The sequence below is a fragment of the Gasterosteus aculeatus genome, chromosome 14 (genome assembly GCF_964276395.1).
Source record: "Gasterosteus aculeatus chromosome 14, fGasAcu3.hap1.1, whole genome shotgun sequence".
NCBI classification, from domain to species: domain Eukaryota; kingdom Metazoa; phylum Chordata; class Actinopteri; order Perciformes; family Gasterosteidae; genus Gasterosteus; species Gasterosteus aculeatus.
In genome coordinates this window covers 17,628,155-17,655,569 of record NC_135702.1, presented here as the reverse complement: position 1 = coordinate 17,655,569, position 27,415 = coordinate 17,628,155, and the positions used below count along the sequence as shown (strand labels likewise).

The window sequence follows — 27,415 nt, the reverse complement described above, 5'->3', positions numbered from 1 at the left end:
GGAAGACTGAAAAGTGTCAGCATTCCCTGTTCAGCCTGGAACCCTGCATTTACGATGCTCCATTTTCGATATCCTTCAAAAACATCTCCTTGCTATTGCACAAAAGTAGGAAAAAAATCCAGGATGAGTGAAAAAGCGCAGCTTGACTTAGTGTGATCTTAATCGGCTGCACGTTTGCCGAGTGAGGATGAGAAGCAGGAGCTCAGTCAATCCAGGTGTACACAGCTGGGATGAGTGCGCGTTCACGGCTTTCTTAAGTAGACCACGGTACCCATTACAGATTTACTGATGCAGAAATGGAGAAGACGCGCGCAGCATATTTTTCACCCGCTGAGCAGTAACTAATTATGGAAACTTATGAGGTGAAGCATAAAATATGCAAAAAAAGGAAAACGGTTGCTGTAATTAAACAGAGAAAACCTGGCAGACAATTGCAGACCGACTGAATGCGGAAGGATTTACAGAGTTGAAATAAGTCAAACAAGCAATGTGGACATTTAGAAAGTTCCTTTTGAGGGCATTAACCATAAATGGATCCAAATAATGACAATTAAAAAATAAGAAAGGAAATTACCAACAGTATATGTACAAAATCCAAATCCCAAACATGTAAATTTAAAGGGCTTGTGTCACATTGTATGGAATATAAATTAGACTGCCCTACAATGACCTAAAGAATGTCTTCATAGAAAAAATGCCTAAAATACTGAATGCAGTAATACAATATATCATTAGAAATGTTACAGCTGGGCGAGCACAGAATGCATTGTGGGGTGTTCACCTCTACAGTGCTAACCACCAGACCACCATGCCGCCCCTGTGTCCATTCCCATTCAATCAGTAGTTAGTAAAGCAAAAACATTAACCAAGGACTCATCTCTTTTCTCCAAGGACTCATCTCTTTTGTCTCTTGTCTTGAGGGACCTCAGTGCCGCATTGGATACCAGTGATCATTGTATCCTGTTGCAGAGACAACAATATTTGATTGGTATCAAATGAACTGCACTCAGCTGGTTTAAATCCTATTTATCGGATCGATCCCAGTTTGTGCTTGTAAACTGTGAATCCTCGAAGACCACCAATGTTGGTCACGGAGTCCCACAAGGTTCTGTACTTGGACCAATTTTATTTACCCTCTATATGCTTCCTTTGGGCGATCTTTTCATGAAACACCACATAAACTTCCATTGTTATGCAGACGCCACTCAACTGTATCTGTCGATAAAACCAGAAGAGACCAACCAAATGTCTTGGAGACATCAAAACTTGGATGACCTGCAACTTCCTGATGCTAAACTCAGAAAAAAGGCAAAGTTATCTTGATAGGGCCGGAGCGCTTTCGAAGCCAGCTGTCACGTGATACAGTTTCTATGGATGGAATGTCTCTGGTATCCAGCAGCACCATCAGGAATCTGGGAGTTCTCTTCGACCAGGATATGACCTTCAACTCGCATATAAAGAAGACTTCAAGGACTGCCTATTTTCATCTACGTAACATATCAAAAATCAGGAACTTCCTGTCTCACAGTGATGCAGACAAATTAGTTCATGCGTTTGTCACTTCCAGACTGGACTACTGTAATTCTCTGTTATCAGGCTGCTCTTGTAAATCTCTTAAGCCTCTCCAGTTGATTCAGAATGCTGCAGCACGTGTATTAACAAGAACTAAGAAAAGGGATCATATCACTCCTGTATTTACTTCTCTGCACTGGCTCCCTGTTAAATCAAGAATGGATTTTAAGGTACTTCTCCTCACCTACAACCCACTTGCTAAAGAGCTTGTAACACCATATTGCCCTACAAGGCAGCTACGCTCCATAGATGCTGGGTTACTTGTTGAGAGTAGTAGTAGTAGTAGAGTTTTAAAAAGTAGGATGGGAGCCAGAGCCTTCAGTTATCAAGCTCCTCTTTTGTGGAACCAGCCTCCACTTTCAGTCCGGGGGGCAGATTCAGTCAGAAAGCTTAAAACTTTCCTCTTTGATTCTGCCTATAGTTAGGGCTGGCTCAGGTTAGCCCAGACCAGCCCTTAGTTAAGCTGCTATAGGCCTAGACTGCTGGGTGACTTCTTAGGACACACCAAGCTCCTCTCTCATGCTCTTTCTACAATAATTCCCGTTTTATTAATGCACATGACTAATTCAGCTTCTTTCCAGGAGTTATTTTTGTGCTTTCTCCCCTAGCAGGGGTCCGTAGATCGTAGTTCCTTCTGGACCCTGGTCCTGACACCTGCCGTGGCCCTGCTGACACCTGCTGCTGCCATCATCATCATCATCATTATTATTTTAGATATTAATCATATTACTGGTTTACTACTCACAATTACTTGAATCATTTCTGTCATAGTAATTAAATGTATTATACATTGTTCATTCTGTACACATGGCATCCATTATAGTCTGTCCATCCCGGGAGTGGGATCCCTCTTCTGTTCTCCCCAAGGTTTTTTCACTTTTTTCCCTCTTGGAAGGGTTTTCATTTTTTTGGGAAGTTTTTCCTGTGCCGATGGTGGGTTTCTGGGCAGAGGATGTCGTATGTGCACAGACTGTAAAGCCCTCTGAGGCAAATTTGTAATTTGCAATTTTGGGCTCTACAAAATAAAATTGACTGCACAGTGTTGCCTTGAGGCAATGGACCAAAAAAAACTGAGTTTTAGTAAAGAGAAATAACAAATTCAGTATTTAAACTATCAAATATACTTATTTACATACTCATGAGAACATTTTTTGAATGAAGTAATTTCAATTTAAACACGTTAAAAAGTTAGATTTGTCTTAACAATTTGTGGCACTGTGACCCATGCAGCTTGGCAGCCATAAAAGAATGCTTCACCCCAAGAGGTCACAAACACTTTGTCTGTGGACATTATATACATTGTTTTTGATTAAAAGAAAATTAAAGGGACAGTATGCCATAGAGTAGTGATGTTACTAGATGTGCCGACGCTTCGAAGCCTGTGTAAGGAATGGAGGGGGCGTCTCCTCGAAGCGCGTATCGAGGATTACTTTATTTAGGGGAGGATCCAAAAATGACAACGTCCGAGGCCTCGCTGCCCGGCTGTACCACGTGACTGCTTCGGGAAGTGGTTCAGATTTTGCCGGGAGGTTTGTCAGCAATATAAACCCCTCAGGCTCCATTCAAAATGTGGGTTGTTGGTAGAGAGTTGCGGTCATTTGAGGCTTTGGATAGTTTGGATAGCGTTTATATAGTTTAGAGAGATGAATAGTTTGGAGAGTGAGGAGAGAAGGACAGGTGATAAGATGGAGCCAGCTAGGAAGAGGACGATTTCCCCTGTGTGGGAACACTTTGATTCGATAACTCCTAATAAGGTAAGCTAAATCTAACTACATACATTAGTTTTGCTTATCAAGAACTGTATTTTTCAGTTCCTTATTTTATTCAAAGGTGAGGTGTTTATTGTGCTCCAAGGAGTTGGGGTACAATAACAACACCTCATCCATGCTGAGGCATCGCCGTGCCTTTCATGAGAATATGGAGGAAACTGGAGCTTCACCCAGCCAATGTAAGTCATTACAATATTACAAATGCACCATCACAATTTGTCCCTCTTCATTTTTGCTTATTGTGCAAATAAAGACAGGTAACAGACACTGTATTTATTCATTTTTAACCAGCCACCAGAAAACAAGAGCTGGATGAAGCCCTCGTCTCCATGATAGTGAAGGACACACAGCCCTTCAGTATTGTGGATGATGTTGGATTCAGGACATTAGTGTCCAAACTGGATCCTAATTATGTTCTCCCTACAAGACGGGTATGTATGGGTGCATGGATGAAACACATGAGTACAGTTCAGCACTATATATTTTTCCATTTAGGCTCTGAAGGCCATGGTGGAGGCTGAGTAGGAGTCAGCTAAGGAGAAGGCTATGGCTAAAGTGAGTCATGCCGATGACATAAAATAACCAGGTAACCAAGTATTACTTTATTAACAAGGTTGCAAGATAAATGAGTTACGGTTACTCACATGATCTGTGTTTCTACGTCATGATCGTAAGTTCTCGTGAACGGCAGAATAAAACGTCACTATTTAAACGATGCCGCCGCAAGGAATTTTGGGACGGAATTATCTTCTTTCCTTTCGTAAAGGATGGTCAAGTGGTTCTGATGCCAAAGTACATAAGTTTTGAAGCTCCTTCGAACTCGAACAGCTCTTGCATACTCATACCTCCTCCGGATCATTTCACGCAGTTAAGAACCCTCCTATGCAAATTTGATCATTCAAATCCAGCCAAGTTTTTTTTTCGGTTTAGAGGCTTCTTTGGAATTTCAAATCACCTTTGAATTTCTTCACCAAAGTTATTTAATAAAAACTAAAACAACAGTGAGGTTTAATGAACGTGGGTCCCAGGAATAACTTGATCTCATAATTTTTTGTATTATGAATGGAATGCTGATAAATGTATAGCACCCCAAATATATTTTTATCTTAATCCGGAATATGAAACTGCAAAAATACTCAATGCCTTCAGTGAAGTATTAGGCAAAACAAGATATTGTTGGCAGGAATTTTACATTTGACATTTTTTCCTTTGGCAGTAGACATTTGAACGACTTAAACGTTTGTTTATCGGGGTACAGCCAATAAAAACATCTTCTTCATTTTATCATTTTCTTTCTTTCTAAGGAACAAAGATGCATGTAAACATCTAGAGTGCTCATTTGTATAAAATGTTTGAAATTATTTTGTCTCTAAAAAACTAGTGTTAGTTGGTGTACAGTGAAGTGTACTTCTTTCTGATTATGCAGGGAAAACAAAGGACAGGAGTAGCCATTTTGAATTCAACTCATTATTGTAGTAAAACTGGTACAGAGTAACAGCTTACAAAGCTCATGGCACAGTTACTGAAACAGAGAAATGAGGTGTGTATGTACAACAAGGAGGGAAAAGAAAAAAAGTTTTGGCTAATAGAAACATCAGGGGTAACATAAAAACAAAGATACTGTAATTCAGGAGATGACTTGATTATACAACAAAGAGGAAATATGAAATGAAGGATCGCAAAAAATAACATTATGCAAAAAACACATTTAGCACTTACACTGACAGATTCAATCATAGTGTTTGACGTAGGTCCAATTCAACGTCGCTCCCCTTTTTGACACGGAGCTCCATTTTAATGGCGAACACTAAAAAAATGAATGACTGAACCTGCCTCGCACATGATCTGATGTCGTTTTGGGAAAATAGCTGATAAGATTGTTTGCTGACGAACTGCTTTTTATATTAGAGACATTCCAATTTTTTTTTTTTTTACAAAACTTTCATATATTAATTTTGACTCGGGTGCTGAGGGTGTTTCATTTATTCAACATTTACAAGCCATCCTGAAGAGAATAAATGCACCTGGGTCAGAGCGGGCTCAAAGCCACTAGGTAATTGAATCTGTCAACACATCATTTCTTTGATTAGACATCAAATCGGAGATTTTGTTAGACTAGCCTTAAGCAATTTCTGACAATAATGGGTATTATTTTACAACACTTTTTTATGTTACATTTTTGATTATATAAATGAATGTCACAAACTATGTAGTCTGGTTTTGCTTTGCTAAGCTCCTTTGTTTATATGAATTAGCCTTTAATGGAATAGGTATTCTTTGAGAGGCCTTTTGTTCCTCATGTCAATAATAAAAAAGGCGGTGCTCCAGCTCTGACCATCGGTCATTCTTGGTGTTAGCTAAGAAAATCATTTGACTTACACTTCAGATGGTCTATTGAAACCACGTACAGCACTGAGCACCACAAACTGAAACTATAAGTCAGCACTCCTACTGTAACCGGACGAATACACCTCACTACAAATCAAAACCAGATCATCATCATCGCCTATCACTGGCAAGTCCTCACCCACAGAAAATTATTTATGACTATTTACACCTTTCTCTGCAAAAAATACATTGGAAAATGGTAATGTCATGAGGCATGGAGAATTAAACAAATATCATATATCTTTTATGGTGTCTGATTTCCTCCCACGGACCCTTAAAATGTTTGCCACAGATAAACATTATGTTGTAAAAACGAAAGAAAATTATTCTGAACCTTTGACCTCACTAAATATTCAATGTGACACATTTTTTCAACACACACTGAATTTTACGTTCGCATATTTTAACAAAAAAACCGATACAACATATTTCTAGAACACAAAATAACAACATTCTACATGTAAAAATATAACTTTTACATACACAATTTCAAAATAATGGTAAAGTTTGCCATTTTGTTGCATACAATTTACATCTGTGTGTTGTTGCCATGGATTGATAGCTGTGAGTGGAGCTGATGGAGCTCCGGTCCCGTTTTGTTCTGCGCAGGGTGCCGTACTAGTCAAAGTGTGTTGTCATTGGCAACAATAGAGAACACAACAAAGTAAGTTGAAAATGTATTAACACTGAGCGGCTTTTTCAGTCTTTGAGAAAATAATTCCTCCCCCATCAAACACTCCCTTGTAACAGAAAATAAAAAAATAACAGAAAAGGGCACCCTCCTTATATATTGTATATACTTTTTTGTACATTTATATATAGATTGATTTGCTCAAATAAATTCTTTTCCAGTTTCTGTGCCTTCCTGTTGATTGGGTAGGATTTGTCAAAATGACCACAGAGGACAATGCTGTCACACCGCAATTTTTTTTTTCTTTTTACATTTTCTATAATATACATGTAAATCAGAACAGACAAAGAAAAAGTAATAAGAGAAAAGAGTCTTCTTAAAAAAGCAAGAGAGAGAGAAAAAAAAAAGAAAATCTGTTTTACAACATACGACCACACACGTTGTACTGAAGACTACATTGGCTCACGAACAAGCCGATCAAATATTGATAAAAAGCTGATAAGCTATAGTACAAGAAGAGACGCGTTGTTCACCATGGAAACAGAGCTGAGGCTTGGAAAAGGAAGGGCTTCGGGGCTATGGAGAAGTTGAGAGGGAGGAGGGGAGCGGACATTATCTTGCTAAACCGAGCGCCTGTCTCATTGTCTTGAGGCCAGGTAGCGCTGCCTACTTACATACAAGCGAACAGTACATTAAATACAGTTTAGGTTATTTTTTATCATCCAAAAAATACTTTTTTTTTTCTCTTTTTTTCATCTTTTTTAAATTCCCAGGTCTGGTAAAATACCTGACTGCATAGAACCTAATGACTAACAACAGGTTTCCCTAAGCTTGCATCCTATTAAAAGACCAGGTAAATGTCCTCCTCTGGCAACTCGAATGATATGAACTCTAAAAAGGCACATTGGTAGACGTGTGAATGTTCAAATTGCATCTGTGGGACCACTTCGGTGGGGCACGATCCGGGGAGAGGGGCTCTAGGTCAGGGCTTATAAGGCTTGGGTCAGCAAAGAAGACCGGACTGGGTATTAAACACAGGCCTGGGGTGAAGAAGGTTCAAACTGGGGCGGTGGTGAAAGGGGGACTTTCAGACTTTTCTTCACCCTAAAACAATGGACTTTCATGCAGATATTCTCTTTACCTTCCCTTAATGCAAAGCAACATAATACATTTGTCTTCCTGACAAATCTGGTACAGATCTATTTATTCCATTTCACCAGGTCACAGTCTCGTTCTGTCCTAATCCGATCCCTTTCCTGTACCACTCCCAAGTCAATGTTTTATTGTCTAAGTGCTGATCTTATTTAATTCAAAGATGCCAATGTTTTCCATCATATGTATTTTGAGCGTACCAAAGTGATCAGAATGTTTGAACTTTAGGTCAGACATGTCTACAGTCTTTAGTCTCTACAATACAGAAGATGGGACAGTGTTCTAAATTTTGCCAGACATAAACAGATAAGGATTACACAGCCAATGGAACTTGTAGCAGCTAAAGGTCCCAGCGACAGCCCACTCAGCTAGCATCTCATAGCAACTCGCCAGCAGGGTATTTACCCCAGGCCGGTCCAGAGGGCAGGTTAAAGATTTTGGTTTTTGATCTGCCTGATACCAAACCAGGAAATGAATAACGCAAACAATAATGCTTTTACTTCTGCTTGTTGGCCCCCAGAAGAAAAGTGTACACCCTCACCATGGTGATTGCTTCCTTGCTTCCCCTAAAGGGATGCCGTCATTTAGACCACTAGATTCCTCCTCTTGTTCCTCTATCTCTGGCTCCTAAGGATGTTGGGCCGCTTGAATCCTTCCCCCTAACCCTCCAACAACTCCCGAACCCCCATAGCTCAGGCCTTTGGGGAGACCTGGACCACTCGTGCTGGAGTGACCGTGATCCAGGGAATGTGCTATCATGCAGTAGAACTCACTTCAGCGCGGAGTGCAGAGCTCTTCCCATCTGGCCACGCTATTCGTGTCGTTGGTCCATCCTTCGAACCATCTGCCCAGCGGTCCTTGGATTTCAGCAAAGGCCCGGACACGAGAACCACCGCATGCTCTACCTGTGGATATCCGACTCCGGTTCGGGGCGTTTGCCCATGACTCCTTCGTTCTGTCGTCATCTTTGTAATTTGCACTTCGGACGTACAACAGCAATCTCAGACGAAGGTGTGAAGGAAAGTCCTCCTTGCTGCGGCATTTAGAAGTTCACTTTTTCATTACTGCATGATTCTTCCTTCATGTTCTTCTTCTGTCATTCTAGCTTTAATGATTTAGGCGGCAAAGTCGCTCTGGGGTCATACACAGATTAATTAACTGATTGATTCATAAATTTTTTCTTTCTCCCAGTAGATACACACGGGCCATTCGGGTACAACTGTTTATGATCCCACTACAAACTTGACAATTCCTACAATTTTGCTTCTTGCTAAAAAAGTCAACGTGGTCGTCAGCATAAAGCTCATAAAAAATTCAGGGGATTGTTTTCACACTGAACATGTGCTGTGAATGTTTGCGGGCTAAGAGGGAATGCATTAGAAGGGGAAGAACGAGTTGCCCATGTATTTTCTGCCCCGGTTTTCTCTCGGCATCTATGATAGTCAGAAAACTTTCACAACCTTCAATCGATTTGTTCAGCACCTAATATGTTCTTTCTTTTAAATGAGTACTTTGATCCGTGGAGTGTGGCTCGTAAGAGGACGTGTGAGTGGGCAGCTTGCTTCTGTCATACTGTTTGGAAATGTTCCTGTACCATTTTGTGTTATTTGCTTTGCTTCTCCGTGTGAATCTGACTGCTTTGCATCCAAGAGGAGATCAGGCACAGCTTCATCCACAGTGTGGCGTAGGATTGCCATTCAGTCAGAGTCATTCCATAGCTGCATTCAACAACAGCTGCGCAATGTTGCTTAAAAAAAAAAACACTTACAAACACTTTGTGATATGTTTTGCTCCATTCTGAACAACCCTCCACAACTCATTCCCTCCTCACTGTCACTCACTTTAAAAGGTTTTTTATCATGTTTTCTCACATATACTGTATATACATCTATATACATGTATATACATATATATATAAATATATATATGTATATACATATAGAGAACCCTTATGTTCTTTAAAACTTGGAATGCTGACAAAACAAGTAGAACGAGAAGAAGAGTGATTCCAAAGACTTGTCCGTTGCTGTCACTTTGTGTCAAAAGTTCCCACAAAGCACCACTTTGCAGCAGTTGAACATCTCCACAAAGCAGCATCCAGGTCACCTCGGCTGGAGATGCAAAGTGACGACAGCATTTGACTGAGGTTTGTGCTCTCGACAGAAGGTGAGGAGGTGGAGGATAAGAGATGGAGGATAAGAGAGGGAAAGAGGCCGATCTGATTGGTCAGGCCGCAGATCCGGAGAGTTGATCGTGTGCCAGGTTGTTATGGTAACGCTGTCAGAGGAAGTGGTCACTCATCATCTTGATGAACTCTGGCACCTTGGACCTGGGGGACACATAGAGGGGGGAAATAAAGAGTGGGGGCGGGGCATGGGTGTGTACTCCCACAGAATCACACACAAAGGCTGTGTCTCAAAGTCGCTAGGCTGCATCCTTAAGGACGCATTTGTCGACCGCATACGTCACTTCTGATACAACTCGCCTGTTCCAATCTGTCGGCTCCTCCGAACGTGGTTGAGGGACGCAGCCCTCCAGGAGCCGATTTGGAGGACACATCTGATCTATCCTTTGCGGCCCACCATATCCCAGCATGCAGTGCGGGCCGACGAGGATTTAATTTATTCAGCACGGAGGCGGCTAACTGGAAATGTTCTTCTCTCAGCCTGAAATATATCACTCTCCGGAGGAGAAGCGTATCTTCCTAAATTGAATGAAATATGAAGAACTGTATCTTCCTTACCTCTACTTTATACGTTTTGGGGGTTTTACGGCTTTTATTGTTAAGATCAGCAGGTTGCTAGGCAACAGGAGCAGCGGAAGTAAAGCTGATGACGCAAGCAGGACGTCCCCCCGTAGGCCAGACCGTCCCATTTCAGAGGCCGCTCGGTTCAGCCCATACGGTTGTTGGAGGACGCAGCCCGAAGGCTGCTGAAGGCTGCAGGCTACAAGGATGCAGCCTAGCAACTTTGGGACACAGTTTCAGAGACAAATTCACTCAGAAACAGTGAATTGGTTCCTCATAGGTACCGCGCTTCGTCAACTGTCGCACCAACAGCGCCCCGCCCACCGTGGACGCGTAAGGAGAAATGATTACACGTCTCGGCGGCGCCCCGTTCATTTCTCTAGAAGTTGCTCAGTGGAGCATTACATAAAAAAAGTTTGACTTCTGAGTATAAAATGAACCAGATCTGCCTCGTCCAAAGAAAATGAACCAGGAAGCATCACAGTTACTGTGATTGAGAGGTCGGTGCCCTACCAGAGCAACATACTGTGTCATTTTGTAACTTAATGGCCGCAAAAGGCCGTAATTGAAGATGGCTTGGGGAGCGTCGGTCTCATGTTCATTCACTTAAATGGAGGACGGAAAAGTCTTTTTGTAAGACATGAAGATTTGAATAGGGAAAAGTTATTCAGCTCACAAAATCCTCCTCTGAGTTACAGCCGTCTCCTTACGGAAGTTTATGTGTCCCAGAGCATCACATAACAAAAAATAGTCCTTTTCTAACATATATAGTAGATGGATTTTGAGATTTGATGAAACATTGTGTCAGTTTTGTTGGTGCCTGATTTGCCAAGTAGGGCAGAGACTTATCAAGCCAAGTTTATCCAACCAAAAGCTGTCAAAATAGAAAGGGAACAGTTCCGTTGAGCGTGACTGTGCTCATTAAACTCAGGGGTCCATAAGAATCCTTTTCTGGTTGTTTTCCTTAAAATGATAAGAAATATACATTTCTACTACTACAGACAGTTTGGCAGTTTGAAAGTGATGGCATCACTAGATCACTAGCGTAGGGCTGCACGCTATGGCTAAAAATCCATATCTCTATATTAGGAAAGAGTCTGACGGTATCCCGGTATATCACGGTAATTCATTCACCCCGAAAAGGCCCGGCGCTACCCGAACAGCTGTTTGCCGCTGGCCGCGAGTTAGCTTGTTAGCGTGTTAGCGTGTTGTGGCTGCAAACAGCTGTTCGCCTCTCGCTGGCCAACTTGCTAGCAGCAGAGTTACTTCTTGTTGTGAGCTTTACCCAGCATGCAGTTCAGCGGGGTCATTTTTATAAAGGTACAATTATTAGTGTTGCAAATTGTTTGTGTGTGACAAGCTGTTGTGTTTTATCCTGTTAAAGAGTGTTTGTTGTTATAAAGTTATAAATAAAGTTAAATCTGATACCGGTACACCGTCTGAACCCGTACACCGTGCAGCCCTACACTAGTGTTCATGCTCTGGTGACCATGAATGTCATTACATTGTACATTCTTAGTTTCAGGGGGTTGTGCACTAATGAAAAACATAGTTATGAATATCATATCGGCGAAAAGATCACACAACACACACTTGAAAGAAGCCATGTAGTGTTGCACTATGGCACAGTGTTCCATCACTCTGTCTTGTTGTTAAACTCCTTTTAACAAGGTACATTCGTAGGAAACAATGTGGCGTTGTGCAATTGCAGAACAAAGTAGAGCAACAGATACACACAGTCACACATTAAAATCACACTTACTGCCAATCTGTTGTTGAAATGTACCAGACCCGACAGAAACTCAAGTTCTGACCTCTGATTTTGGACTAAATCGTCACAGATCATCAGCTCAGTCAGATATTAATAACAGGAGCTTCTCCAAATGAGTCATTTGACCTCATTGCCATGTGTCCATGATGTCCATGTCAATTTTAACCTTTTAACCTGCATAATAATGGTAAAAACAATATATCCCTTTTCATCTGTGAATGTGGGGTTTAGAATGATTTCCAATAGGTGTTGATTTATTAATTGATTTAAAATTCACTTACATTTAAACTACTTTTACTTCGACTACTACTACAACATCTATTTAAATAAAGGCATTTTTATTCCTTAACATATGCCAAATAGGGCGCTGTGTTTGCTTTACCAGAATCTTCCTGAACCAGAAGTTTTTGTTTCTATAATTCTGTTAAAAGGTACACAGACAATGAATTAATAGAAAGTTCCTTTTCCCTTTGAGGGAGCGCAAATGTGTTAATGAAGGATATATTCAGCTCAAATTGTTTTCATTGACGACATGTTTCTTTTGCCACAGTTCAGTCAAACTTTATGGTAAATGATTTACCAGTTAGCTGGTTTCTGAATTCTGATTCTTAGGTCTTTTGTTAAAGGTACAACAGCAGATTAGTTTCTAAGTGAAATCTTCTGACCATTCGGGGTGGAGGGGGGGCGCTGCGTTTTACATTTGTCCCAGCGGGTTTGACGCGTCGCTCATGGCATGGTGCGCTGCGGCCAATGAGAGGGGAGCCCCGTCCGCTGACACGGCGCCCTTCTCCTCCTCGCGGCGCTTCAGACAGGCCGCTTTGGGATTCAGGTTCCGCTCTGGGCGAGGGAGAGAGGGAGAGGGAGAGAGGGAGAAAGGGAGGGAGAGAGGGGGGGAGGGAGAGAGGGAGGGAGAGAGAGAGGGAGAGGGAGAGAGGGAGAGAGGGAGAGAGAGGGAGACAGGGAGAGAGGGGGGGAGGGGGGGTAGGAAAGCTAAGAACCTGAGCCAGGGTTGAACAGTCACCAGGTGCCACTGCTGCCCTCTCATGGAACTCTTTCAGCACCGCATATGTTGAACTACTTTTCACCTCATGAACCTCGATTTCCAAAATACAAAGTAACTTCAGATTCAAAGCAGAGGAAACTAAATATGGAATATTACCAGTCGTTAAGATCCACAAATTACTAAAATGGAATACTGCAGTCAAAGAAGGTTCAAGATGAATACTACTTCCTATTGTTGATATTGTTGTAATAAATAAATAGATAATCATAAAGCGTATTCGGGGCGGTGGGGAGCTTGTCTGCACTAAACCGACCTCGCACTTGCTGCTCCAGACTGAGGATGACGGCCACGGCCTGGTGGAGGATCAGTAACTTGGTCTGGGGTTTGTCGCTCTTCAGGTGCAGCTGCACCATCTTGCCCAGCTCCTTGAACGCCTCGTTGATGTCGCGGACACGCAGGCGCTCCCGTGCGTTGTTCGCCATCCTGCGCTCCCGCTCTCGCTCCATCTTCTGCTCCGGAGACAGGTCCTCGTCGTCGTTGTTGCTGCGGTAACCAGCGAGGGAGGAGGAAGCAAGGGAAGGAGGGCAAGGAGGAAGAGGAGGATATGTTGTTATTTTCTTGCTACACCGGATGATTCCTTTAGTGGGGGGTAGCAGGGAGCAGGGCATGGAAACAGACCTCTGATTGGTCACGTGGTGATAATGTTGAGTTCACAGACTTGTGAGTTTAAATAGGAAGTGAATATCCAGACGAGGATCCATTCCAGGGCAAACTGGCAGACATGACCCAAGGAAGCACTTTGGATGGATGTTTATTTGACTTCTTGATTATTCTTATAATACTTCTATTTGTGCCAAATTAAAACGAAGGGACTACATTATGAAGCTTTTAATCCCGTGATATTGATCCCGTCTGGAGTAACATCTTTGTTTGTTTAGTGTGAAAATGGAGGAAGGATTTTGTAGTGATCTGATACAGAGAAACAAAAGCTTTGCTGGATCACATGACCGTATGTTTCCAAACCCTGCAGCACAGCTTGGGCCACATTTGACTTGTCTGGTTCATCATCACATTTGCATCATCATCATTATGACCCCAACATAATGTACAATCTTGCGGCATCCATATGTTTCAAATGTTCCTCTGGATGAGAAATATCAATGCGGGTATGAAGGCTGCTCAGTTTCAACCAGAAAGGGAAATAATCACTGTGAGCAACATTTATCTTTCTATTACTGAGTCCATTTATTGACTGCTTTATACCTGCCGGTGCAATATGTTGAAACACACCTATTGTTTACCACCAAAATCAAGAATACTCATCCCATTCCCAAAGGAGGTTCTTCTTTTTGGCTTGTATTACTGAAGAAAACAGCTGCTCTGGTTTTCCTGAAATGTGGTGGTGGTGTCCAACAGACTCGGAGCTGTTCCAATGCCCCTCACATTACATTACCTTTGTCTGGATTACTGAACTACTAGCCCTACTTTCCTGAGACTTGGTGGGGTGGACCATGGGCCAAGGAAGGACCCATTAGGTTCTGCAGGGGAGGGACCCCTGGCTTCCCTGGTGCAGGCCATCTGTGGGCTGCACTCTGAGTGGCCTCGCCAAGTTTTCAATGTTTCTGATGGTGTTTATTTCCCAGCTCTGAGTGCATGGCAGCGCCTCTTGGAGAATAGTCACAGTGGGCTCTACTCTGTTGTGTGAGAAACAGTTAAAATCAGGCTCAAGACCGAGAAGTGACTCACCGGACAAGTTCAGAATAGAGAACTGCCAGGTGCTCTGTGTTCACGTATGTATTTAGCTGCTTCTCATCACACTTGGTCACTTCATCAAAGTCCAGAGGCTGGTTCCCAAAACACGCACAGCTGACAGGCCTTCCTTGTGTCCCCTCTCTCCAGAAAACACCTTGGTTCATCTTTGCTTTAGAGCAGCAATCAACCTTAGCTGGACACTGATTGGTGGTTACTGCACAGCCGTAGAAGGAATATCTGTATGAGTCAATCCATGTAAAGTGGCATCAAGCCATTTAAATCTCCACAAATGCTCTATGCCAGGAGAACGCTGACTGGACAAGTTATAGTCGCAGTATTTTGAACTAAATCCAACATCTGCAACGGTTGGTGACTCCTGGAGCGCTCGACCGGGGACGCTTTGACCAAGGAAGGCCTCTGAGTCCGTGGGTGTGTCGGGTTGAACGGGGGTCCCGGCTCAGCTGAGGGGTTTGATGGAGTGTCTGTGAGGTACCTGAACCTAGATCTTAACCTCTCAATTGATTTCAGGTCCTTGCTGTCGCCGTCCTCCTTCTTGGCCTCCATGGACTTTGGGTCCTGCAGGAGATTTTCGTCCCCCTCGTCCTCCGACTTGATCTCGGAGCTGACGGAGGAGGTGCTCTGGCCCTGAAGGCCTCCAGAGAGGGCTGCAGGAAGAAGAGAGGAGGGGTTAGAGATCTGCAGGTAGAATACAGGATACGACCCCTTGTTGGGAGGCCGGCATCACTTCCACGGCGATTGGCAAAGTGACCGCTGTCATAGTAACCGTCCTTTAGAAAACTCTGGTGGACAATTCAAGACATGTGAGCGAAACTGTTTCAACTTTCCACATTTTGAAGAAGTAACCTAATTTGAGGTTTTCTTGACAGAGGAGGACAAGGGATGAGGCCACAGAGCGATGAAGGATGAGAACGTTGGAATGAGGACTAACAGCCTGAGGATGACATGCAGGGAACCAGCAGTCACCTGAGCAAAAAAGAGAAAGTGTCTGACTGCTGAAGAAAGTAGAGAGTGTGAATATGTAAATACAGTATGTAGACCACAAGGAAGCTTTTTCCCCCAATTTTGGTAGCAGACAAAAATGCTTGATAAATGAATAAGAAATTCAATTATAAAATGATTAATAAACTTTTTTTTGACTCATGGCACTGCAAAAAAATCAGTTTTTGAGGTCCTCCCAACTAGCTACAAAGCCACTGTTAAACTGACTGGTTTTCAGAAGGTTGAAAAGGCGCATTAACTGCAACACACAGGAAATCTACCTTAAGATGTTGTCGAGTTGTGCCACAACTTATAAACCATATGAATTCAGCATCCTCGCAGCAAGTCCATCTCTGACATATCGATCATTTCTGACAACAGCATTAGAATCACGTGTGCCACCAGGACGGGGGAATATGGCGGCAACTCCTCCATCACCAAATTCATCCAAATACAACCCAACCCCACTACAACACAGCAGCCTTTATTGGATGTCGGTACGGCTCCATCTCTGGGAAGCTGCCAACTTCTCAACCAGCAGAAAAGCCTCTCTCACACACACACACACACGCGCGCCTGAAACAATCGGCCATTTTGAGTCTCCGTCTGCTGACTGGAGGCATTTTGTCAGCGGCTTTGAGTGACGGCCTGTGTTTGCTTTGTGTGCCTGTGTCTCCCTCCATACAAGGACTGTTTGTGCTCAAATAGATGCCTGAAAAAAGGCTTTGCACTGAGAAACGTGCCTCTCAGTGTCTGTCTGAAGCCGTGTGTGTGTCCGTGTGTGTGTGTGTGTGTGTGTGTGTCCGTGTGTGTGTGTGTGTGTGTGTGTGTGTGTGTGTGTGTGTGTGTCCGTGTGTGTGTGTGTGTGTGTGTGTGTGTGTGTGTGTGTGTGTCCGTGTGCGTGTGTGTGTGTGTGTGTGTGTGTGTGTGTGTGTCCGTGTGCGTGTGTGTGTGTGTGTGTACCTGACTCTCGCCTGATTTCAATTCTTCGCACAGTGAAACAGACAAAATGAAGTAAACTCAAAGATATCAGAATGCGGACTGAATCTGCTCGTTTTTAAATGTGTTGTTAATTAACTACTCTCCCACAATGCATTGCTGCTGCTCCAATCTGCAACCCTGAATTGCCTTCCAAAGATAGAGCGGTTTTCTAACTAGTTGCTATGATTCTATGAATTGTAGTCTGCTGTCAAGACGTCATATGACATAAAATAAAAACATATTGTGGGAGTTGTCGGGGGGGTTTGGTCACTGTCAATCATACCGATCAAACTCCACCCACACAATGCTGCCAAGGCGCATTAGCTGAGTTAGTGACTGTTCACCTTAAGATGCACTCATGCATATTCAATGTTGTGATGTTTCCAGGGGCTTTTAAAATACTATGCGTATGGTTGTGCAGCAGCTGCAGGAAGACAAAAGAAATTAAAAAGCTATTTACAATAGCTAGCATTTCTTGGTTGCATATGGCTTCCCAAAGCGGGACAGTTTGTGACGGACATCGAGCGTTATTTCCTCCAGACTCTGAGTTCATTGATCTCTAAGTTGACTTAGAAAAGTGAAAAGCACATAACACGGCCAAGGATTCATAATCTGACTTGTACAACTGGAGGGGGGGCCTCACCCTAAAGATGTAATTGATGATACATACAGTACGTAAATTCATCACCACTATTACAGAGAGATAAAGCAGGTGGAACGAATATCAATGATATCAAATTTAAACACAATATACTTGAATAAAATATATTTTCAAATTGAGTTAGGGAGCTGGGGGGAAACCACAAATGTGAAGGGTTTGTTGCCAAAATCCTTTTAATGCCCTCCGTTTACAGCCTCTGCACACACTCATCTGTGTGTGTGTGTGTGAACGGATGGAAGAGTAAGGAACCTCTTTACACACACGTGGTTCTGGCTGCTGCTTGCTGAACTTTCCCTGCCAGCAGACTCATTTCCAGCCTTTAAAAAGGGCTGCAGGCTAATTTGCTCCTCATATACGGTTCTCCTGCTCCGCTTCCACACACACATTTGTTTGCACCCTAGTTAGGTTTCCCTTTTCTTTTTTCACTGTGTGGGAGATGAAGCTGAGACCAACTCTACGTGTCCACTTCCTGATAGTTTCCTGCTCTTCATCGTCTTTCTTGGCATTTTAATCGGTTTCTTATTTTTCCTGCTGTTATTTTTCATCTTTCTCTCCATTAGAGCTACATTTTCTTTTCCTTTCTTCTATTCTTCCCTTTCCTAATTCTTCAGTTGTTTTCTCTTTTTGATATTTTCATACTTCTTTCTCTTCCCTTCAAATACTATTATTTCTTCATGACTGTTTCCTGTCCACTCTTATTTTATTTCTTTACATGTATTTCTTCGTTGTCTGCTCTTCTTCTGCTGTCATCCATTTCCTCTTTGTCTTTATTGTCCTCTTTGCTCTCTTTTTCCTTCTTTGTCTTCATCAGTTCTCATTTAAGCATTATTATTATACTACCATGTGGGATTCGTTGTGCTTGTGTGTGTTTGCCTGAGTGCATGATGGGATATCAGTGGGAACACACGCATGCCACATCAACAACAGATGCTGATGCAGTTTGTTTTTTCTTTTCTCTCAATCCCTCTGCAATCCGTACACGCTGGAATTAAACCAACCGAAATATAAAAGGGGACCCGTACATTTGAATGTATAATTCATCAGTCTGGTGGAACTGGTGTCAAAGCGGGGGCGGGTCTCACCGCGGTACGGGTCGGACTGGTTGATGTCCGGCGATGTGGCCGACTGGACCGGCATCTGAGGCCCCGCCCCCTGGCCCGCCATCGAGTGCCCGCCGCGCAGAGGGCCCACGCCGCTGCCCTCTTCTCTGTGAGAGCCCACCTGGGAGGAGAGGGAACAGAAAGACTATTCAATATGGACCAACATGTTGGCAATTTTCGTGCGATAAAACTCAAATCAATCAATTACGTGTAAAAAAAACCCAATTCAAGGCACTTCAGAAATGGAGGGAAAATGAAGAGATCAATGGCTCCCAAATTAGAGAGTTTGGTCTTGTGCATGAGCCCTCCGCATTCGTTCACACCTCAGTAAATCCTATAATACTATAATTACTATGTATACATAGTTTATTATTCATCCAGAGGTTTTTAAGTGCTGTCCTGCTTCTCTGTTTTTATGAAATATAATACTTTATATTTATCTAAATCTTACTGTTAATTATTGCACTTTAAGGTGATTGAACGTTGCGCGACAGGAACCAATTGTATCTAATTGTTTTGGTATAAATCCTAAAGTGAAAAACCTCCCTATTTAACACGACATGACAATGAGGCGGTCATAAGAAGCACCAGTGGAGAATGGATGTCTCTCTGAACGCCCTTCTTTCTCCTCCAGATGTTGTCGTTCTGTGACCAGCCTGCTGGGGGCGCTCTGCCCTCCTTAGAGCACATGCGTCCTCTCAGTTTTTACATTTCAATGACAATTGAGTAGGAAAACTGTGCTTATCCAGACTGCGTGTCCTTGTGTGCATCTTGTGTGTGTCTCATATCTGCATGTCGGACATGTTTATTTACACTGTTTTCTTCTTCTTTTGGGAACTCTGGTGTGTCTTCTTGTTTTTCATGAGTGTTCTCATGTAAATGCTGTAGGGCTCCATGTGTGTGTGTGTGTGTGTGTGTGTGTGCTTGGCTGACTCCTGTCCATCTGTCTGCCACACGCATGTCCACGCGCACACAAACACACACATGTCCACGCGCACACAAACACACACATGTCCACGCGACAGCACAACAACTGACAATTATCTTAATGCCCATATGTTTAATTGTGGGATTTCTAATTCCCAGAGCACTGAGCAGCTTCCAACAGGGACTCACTGTTTTGGCACAAAATGGGTTCTCTTCATGTGTGTGTGTGCGTGCGTGCGTGCGTGCGTGCGTGCGTGTGTGTGTGTGTGTGTGTACGTGTGTGTGTGCGTGTGTGTGTGTGTGGCGTCCTGCGTTTCCGATCGCTCTCTCTCACCGTCCTGTTCCAGAGCTTTCTGCTCTGAACATATCAGCAGGAATGTGGCCGGATATGACAAATAATAATCGGTATGTTTCTGTGAAAGCTGTTAGAATGTTGCGTTTTATCTTTGGGAACGCTTTAACAATCTGTTAATTTTTGGAGCAAATTAAAATAGATCATGAATACGTTTTCTTTTTTTTTTAAATGTAATTGAAATCAACAAAACAAAAGTGACGTTTTTTGCAGCAATGAATCTAAATAATAAGGAAATAATGAGACATGTGAAGGTTATTTTGCCGCATGGCCAATTTTTGTGCAATAAATCCCTCTACAGCGGTGGCCTTTCACCGTGCACGCGGCTGGGCCTGTGTGTCATCACCATTCGTAGCCACACAACCAATGTGCGTATGATGAAAGTGTTTACAGGAGCCCTTCATGGTCCCACATTGATGCGTTCAACTTTAAAATGTACGCCTCACATTGTTGTCAATGAGTCAATGAGGAATCAAGATAATTGACGATGATCTGAAAACTGGCTGGTTTTCTTTTTCTTCCTCTGTCTGTTGACAGCGACGCCACATGAAAAACTCACAACATGTCAGCTTGTTTGTGTGAGTGTGTATTTCATACGTCTGCTTGCTCCCTTATTTATTATTTGCCTCTTGACTTCCTCTCCGTCTTTTTCGCTCCGTTCTTCTGCCTTTCATCACCGCCTGATTCCCAAATATAAAATGGCAGCAGCAAGAGACGGTGGCGTACATTTTTAATGGAGGCCTTTTATATTTTTAACATGCCTTTCCTCTCGCTTCCTTCAGTCAGTTCAATGAGGAAAGACAAGGAGACAGACAGAAAAATATAAATAAATGACACATAAACCGATCTGCTGTCGGTGCCACTGAGTCACCGCAAACCGTAGCCCCGCCCACTTGCCCATCGTCCCTCGGGACATCCGGTTGGCTGACAGATAAACCCAATCCTGTATTCAATAACGACACAGTCAGCCATGATTACAGGCTGTGGTTAGGAGGTCGATTTGATCTAAACTTGTCTGTGTTCTGTAGAAATAAGCGCAAAAACTATGAAGTGAATAATGTCTGCTTGATCTAATTTTGTTTGGCCGCCACCGATGAAAACACAGATGTCTAGTGTCTAGCGTTCTAGTGCAACGCGGAGGGTTCTAGTACTGCTAACACCTGTATAACAACAACAACAACAACATAAAAAGCAAAGCCTTGCTAGTGAGTCCAAGAACATTCTCAAATCTATCAGTTGTTTACTCGACAGCAAGGCAGAGGGGGGATAGGAGGGATAGGAGGCATAGGAGGGACAGGAGGGATAGGAGGCATAGGGGGCATAGGAGGGACAGGAGGGATAGGGGGCATAGGAGGCATAGGAGGGATAGGAGGCATAGGAGGGACAGGAGGGATAGGGGGCATAGGAGGCATAGGAGGGATAGGAGGCATAGGGGGCATAGGGTGATAGGAGGCATAGGAGGGATAGGGGGCATAGGAGGCATAGGAGGCATAGAGGGCACAGGAGGCATAGGGGGGATAGGAGGCATAGGGGGCACAGGAGGCATAGGAGGCATAGGGGGCACAGGAGGCATAGGGGGCACAGGAGGCATAGGAGGGATAGGAGGCATAGGAGGGATAGGAGGCATAGAGGGCACAGGAGGCATAGGAGGCATAGGAGGGATAGGAGGCATAGAGGGCACAGGAGTAGTAGGAGGAATAGAGGGCACAGGAGGAATAGGAGGCATAGGAGGGATAGGAGGCATAGAGGGCACAGGAGGCATAGGAGGCATAGGAGGGATAGGAGGCATAGAGGGCACAGGAGTAGTAGGAGGAATAGGAGGCATAGGAGGCATAGGAGGGATAGGAGGCATAGAGGGCACAGGAGTAGTAGGAGGAATAGGAGGCATAGGAGGCATAGGAGGGATAGGAGGCATAGAGGGCACAGGAGTCATAGGAGGGATAGGAGGCATAGAGGGCACAGGAGGAATAGGAGGCATAGGAGGCATAGGAGGGATAGGAGGCATAGAGGGCACAGGAGGCATAGGAGGGATAGGAGGCATAGAGGGCACAGGAGGCATAGGAGGCATAGGAGGGATAGGAGGCATAGAGGGCACAGGAGTAGTAGGAGGAATAGAGGGCACAGGAGGAATAGGAGGCATAGGAGGGATAGGAGGCATAGAGGGCACAGGAGGCATAGGAGGCATAGGAGGGATAGGAGGCATAGAGGGCACAGGAGGAATAGGAGGCATAGGAGGCATAGGAGGGATAGGAGGCATAGGAGGCACAGGAGGAATAGGAGGCATAGGAGGGATAGGAGGCATAGAGGGCACAGGAGGCATAGGAGGCATAGGAGGGATAGGAGGCATAGAGGGCACAGGAGTAGTAGGAGGAATAGGAGGCATAGGAGGCATAGGAGGGATAGGAGGCATAGAGGGCACAGGAGTAGTAGGAGGAATAGGAGGCATAGGAGGCATAGGAGGGATAGGAGGCATAGAGGGCACAGGAGGCATAGGAGGGATAGGAGGCATAGAGGGCACAGGAGGAATAGGAGGCATAGGAGGCATAGGAGGGATAGGAGGCATAGAGGGCACAGGAGGCATAGGAGGGATAGGAGGCATAGAGGGCACAGGAGGCATAGGAGGCATAGGAGGGATAGGAGGCATAGAGGGCACAGGAGTAGTAGGAGGAATAGAGGGCACAGGAGGAATAGGAGGCATAGGAGGGATAGGAGGCATAGAGGGCACAGGAGGCATAGGAGGCATAGGAGGCATAGGAGGGATAGGAGGCATAGAGGGCACAGGAGTAGTAGGAGGAATAGGAGGCATAGGAGGCATAGGAGGGATAGGAGGCATAGAGGGCACAGGAGTAGTAGGAGGAATAGGAGGCATAGGAGGCATAGGAGGGATAGGAGGCATAGAGGGCACAGGAGGCATAGGAGGGATAGGAGGCATAGAGGGCACAGGAGGAATAGGAGGCATAGGAGGCATAGGAGGGATAGGAGGCATAGAGGGCACAGGAGGCATAGGAGGGATAGGAGGCATAGAGGGCACAGGAGGCATAGGAGGCATAGGAGGCATAGGAGGGATAGGAGGCATAGAGGGCACAGGAGGCATAGGAGGGATAGGAGGCATAGAGGGCACAGGAGGAATAGGAGGCATAGGAGGCATAGGAGGGATAGGAGGCATAGAGGGCACAGGAGTAGTAGGAGGAATAGGAGGCATAGGAGGCATAGGAGGGATAGGAGGCATAGAGGGCACAGGAGTAGTAGGAGGAATAGGAGGCATAGGAGGCATAGGAGGGATAGGAGGCATAGAGGGCACAGGAGGCATAGAGGGCACAGGAGGCATAGGAGGCATAGGAGGGATAGGAGGCATAGAGGGCACAGGAGGCATAGGAGGGATAGGAGGCATAGAGGGCACAGGAGGAATAGGAGGCATAGGAGGCATAGGAGGGATAGGAGGCATAGAGGGCACAGGAGTAGTAGGAGGAATAGGAGGCATAGGAGGGATAGGAGGCATAGAGGGCACAGGAGGGATAGGAGGCATAGAGGGCACAGGAGTAGTAGGAGGAATAGGAGGCATAGGAGGCATAGGAGGGATAGGAGGCATAGAGGGCACAGGAGTAGTAGGAGGAATAGGAGGCATAGGAGGCATAGGAGGGATAGGAGGCATAGAGGGCACAGGAGGCATAGGAGGGATAGGAGGCATAGAGGGCACAGGAGGAATAGGAGGCATAGGAGGCATAGGAGGGATAGGAGGCATAGAGGGCACAGGAGGCATAGGAGGGATAGGAGGCATAGAGGGCACAGGAGGCATAGGAGGCATAGGAGGGATAGGAGGCATAGAGGGCACAGGAGGCATAGGAGGGATAGGAGGCATAGAGGGCACAGGAGGAATAGGAGGCATAGGAGGCATAGGAGGGATAGGAGGCATAGGAGGGATAGGAGGCATAGAGGGCACAGGAGGCATAGGAGGCATAGGAGGCAATGACCTATTTTAGAACATTTCTCATATATCGGGCCTATCGGATTATAATGCGCATAAGATCCTGCAGTCCAACGCTTGGCGTCGGGGCGGGTGGATGTGGATGTGGATGTGGACGGGGGGTGAGGGGAGGTGGAGACGGTGCTTTCAGGGTCCGATTGATGCTGCGAGGTGTGTCCACTCTCGCCGCCCCCTCCCCATCCACGCCTTAAATCTTCAGCTGCTTTTAGAATAACAGCTACTGTAGAGAAAAGGACGCCGTCTCTCGCTCTTTAATCTCATGAAGCGCTCGGCGAGAACGACAGCTTTGTTTCTCCGACGCGCCCTGAAAGCAGCTCCACATCTCACGCGCTTGAGCGCCGCTCAGCATCTCGCCGTCGTAGACGAGCTTTGTCGTGTTTGGCAGAGCACCTTGAGCGCCGTGTACAACCAGTATGGATCAACCCATTAACCAGTTGATCCATATATATATATATATATATATATATAAGGCGCTCCGGATTATAAGGCAGTCGTTTTTTGAGGAAATGAAAGGCTTTAAGTGTCTTGGAGTGCGGATGCGGTATCTGTTCTACTCACAGATCCTTTATACTAAGTACTGAGTATGCAGCTCATCATCAGGAAGACGAGGCTGCACACCGATGTCCAATAATCCAATACTGGTTCCCTCTTGAATATTCATATCACACAGCTTTTAAATACAAACAGTGAAGGCGGACTCCACTGAAACAGCATCACCATAGTTTAGAGCCGCCCATCGAGTGAGGGCTGACCATCTTTTTCTATCTGCGAGTGGATGCCTCTTCTGAACGTGCAGTTGTTCTTGTCTGGATATTTGTGGCTGTTTATTTCACAAGGATCACCAGGTGAAGGTCAGAGTGTGCACATATTTTAGTTCTGCCTGATATTACTGAATACATGAGCAGCATAATCATCTAATTACAGGAGAAACGTAATTGAATAGACGGAATAAACCACGTTTTAATGCAGTATAGCTGATGAATGTAATTGTTTGAAGAAATGCAAAACAACACGTCCTTTGAGCGTGCTGTTTGTTTCCCACCTGTTTGCACCAGATATTATAATACATGGCCAGAAGTATACGGACATGCATGCACCACAGCCATATGTGCCAAGTGAACATGGGCGCTAATCTGCTGCTATAACAGCTGGTCTGGTCTAGACAAGAGGACCCACTTTTTAAATATGGCAAACCACCGTGACCCAATTCACAACAGGCCTCATCTATAAACCATGAGGAGAACAAATCTGTGCATGGAAGGGTTGTATTGGCCATTTCTGCATCAACGTGTATCATCTGGAGTAGGTCAGCCATGCAGCTGAGGCCAAGTCCCAATGAGGCTCCTTCATGTGGCTCTAAAGTGTACTGCAGATATTTATGGGACAAGTCCAGCTTATTTATTAACAATTCAAACTGATCTCAGCCTTTTGCAACTTAAGGCCCACTTAAAAAAATAAAAACAAAATTTGAGGACCAACTTTCCGAATACATAATAAAACAATTCATCAATATATGAAAATATATTCCTTCTCAATACAAGCCGTGGAGCTTTTACTCAGTCGAGGTTGTGTCCTGCATCGCTTACGTCTCAAGAAGCGATCCAATCGTTCCACAGTCTCCATGAAGATCTCCAGGCCACAGGAGAGCTCTGTTGGTTCCTCTATTTCTCTCTCTGTGCCTGTGCAGCCAGCAGATGGCACTCTGAGGCCCACCAGGAGCAACGGTAGTGCACTCGTTTCACTTTATAGTTCTACAGGTTTAGAATGATGTCATGAAAGTTGTTGTTATTGTCCATTGGATAAATGGAGCAAGGGTAGATTTCCTTCAGCTTATAGGAGTACATTTAGTGAGGAGACGCAGAGCACTAAAAGGCATTAGTGTGATTTACAGCAAAGTGATGCAGATTAGGAACCATTTCACTCACTGTAACGCTCCCTAATGGACATTTGTCCCCTTTAACCTTTCCCCTCGCACCCCCCCATTCCATCTAAAAAACAAACAAACTTTTTGTGTGGTTTTATTGGTGTTCCACAGATTTGAGACAATATAAACAGAAGACGTGTGTATCGCACACATGCCTTTACCTTTTGTGTGTGCCTATGACGCATTTATGGCTATTTCTATGTGTCTTTCTTTTTGCATCAGTCTACCACCTGTTTTCCCAGAGTTATGACCTCAGCCTGCAGGCGTCTCCGTCCAACACTGCCAAACTACATACAGCTGTGTGTGTGTGTGTGTGTGTGTGTGTGTGTGTGTGTGTGTAAGAGAGTTGTCACATCTGCAGGGGAGTTACTGAAAAATACTGTTTGTAGAGAAAAGAACTGAGAGGTTACAACTTGAGGAGGTGCGGGAAAGTTAGAGAAAGAGAAACAGAGGGATTGAAAAGGGAAGACAGGGAGGTGAAGACGTATCTGACATATAAGACATAACAAATAAGAGGGTGACAGGGAGAGAATCTTAAAACTAGGAGAGAGAGTATGTACAGTATGCATGAGGAAAACGGAAACAGGTCTCACAAACACAAAGGCTTCATTGAGACATGCATCACTCCTTCCTCCCACTTTCATTTGTTGTTTCTTTCGGAGTTCTTCTATTGAGTGTCTTTCTTCTCTTTCGGTGCAAACGCCCTGTTTACACTGTACACTCAAACGTGCTGCTCCACACACCATACAAAGGCCCTGGGAAGCAAACCTCAGTGCCTTTGGAGCTAATTGAGTACTAGGAAGTGAAAAGAATTCAGCAGGGCGATAATGTGGTTCACCGGTTCTTCTCAAACGGGGTTTATTTGTCTTAACCACAACCTTTCTCTGCTGGCAGCTGTACTGTAAATGCCACGTGGATAACATGGTAAGTGAAAACACATTCTCAGCCAGTCTGAAAAGTCTACGCTCTCTAGTGGTGGACGGGTCAGGGAACACGGGTCAACTTCAGCTTGTTCAATGTCTTTTCAAAATAAAATGTCTTTGTTAGGTTAAGGTTCTTAGCGAAGTTACTTAGGTAAGTATATAAAGAAAGTTATATATAGAAAGAAGTTCCTCCCTATGCGCTGTTCCTTTTACACCGTCAGGCGCTCTGACCGTCGAAAGCCAAATAGTTCTCCTGCATATGCTTAAGAGAAGTGCATTTGGAACTAGCAGCGAGCCCCATTAAACCACCTCATAGAGGGGTGTCTCAGCTTCATAGAACAGACAGGAATCAGAAAAGCCAGAAAGTCAGAGGCTCGGCGTCAGTCCGTCCCAGTACCCAAGCTGGTCCCAGTACCCAAGCTGGTCTCAGTACCCAAGCTGGTCCCAGTACCCAAGCTGGTCTCAGTACCCAAGCTGGTCCCAGTACCCAAGCTGGTCTCAGTACCCAAGCTGGTCTCAGTACCCAAGCTGGTCCCAGTACCCAAGCTGGTCTCAGTACCCAAGCTGGTCCCAGTACCCAAGCTGGTCCCAGTACCCAAGCTGGTCTCAGTACCCAAGCTGGTCCCAGTACCCAAGCTGGTCCCAGTACCCAAGCTGGTCTCAGTACCCAAGCTGGTCCCAGTACCCAAGCTGGTCTCAGTACCCAAGCTGGTCCCAGTACCCAAGCTGGTCTCAGTACCCAAGCTGGTCCCAGTACCCAAGCTGGTCTCAGGTGCCGT

At 44.6% G+C, this 27,415-nt stretch overlaps 1 protein-coding gene across 14 annotated transcripts in view; it reads right to left on the bottom strand.

Annotated features, from left to right (window-relative positions):
• Positions 1 to 8,606: 8,606 nt before the first annotated feature.
• Positions 8,607 to 27,415, bottom strand: part of tcf4 (transcription factor 4) — a 163,933-nt gene continuing 145,124 nt past the window's right edge. For 6 of the 14 annotated variants that reach the window (XM_078088410.1, XM_078088412.1, XM_078088419.1 and 3 more), the window contains 5 exons: positions 18,448 to 18,646; positions 15,278 to 15,449; positions 13,346 to 13,575; positions 12,728 to 12,866; positions 8,607 to 9,841 (listed from right to left, as the gene is read on the bottom strand). In XM_078088410.1, the coding sequence (XP_077944536.1) occupies positions 9,793 to 9,841; positions 12,728 to 12,866; positions 13,346 to 13,575; positions 15,278 to 15,449; positions 18,448 to 18,646 (789 nt within the window). In that variant the 3' untranslated portion in view covers positions 8,607 to 9,792. The remainder of the gene's footprint in view (positions 9,842 to 12,727; positions 12,867 to 13,345; positions 13,576 to 15,277; positions 15,450 to 18,447; positions 18,647 to 27,415) is intronic. The other 8 variants (XM_078088411.1, XM_078088413.1, XM_078088420.1 and 5 more) reach the window with 3 other exon arrangements.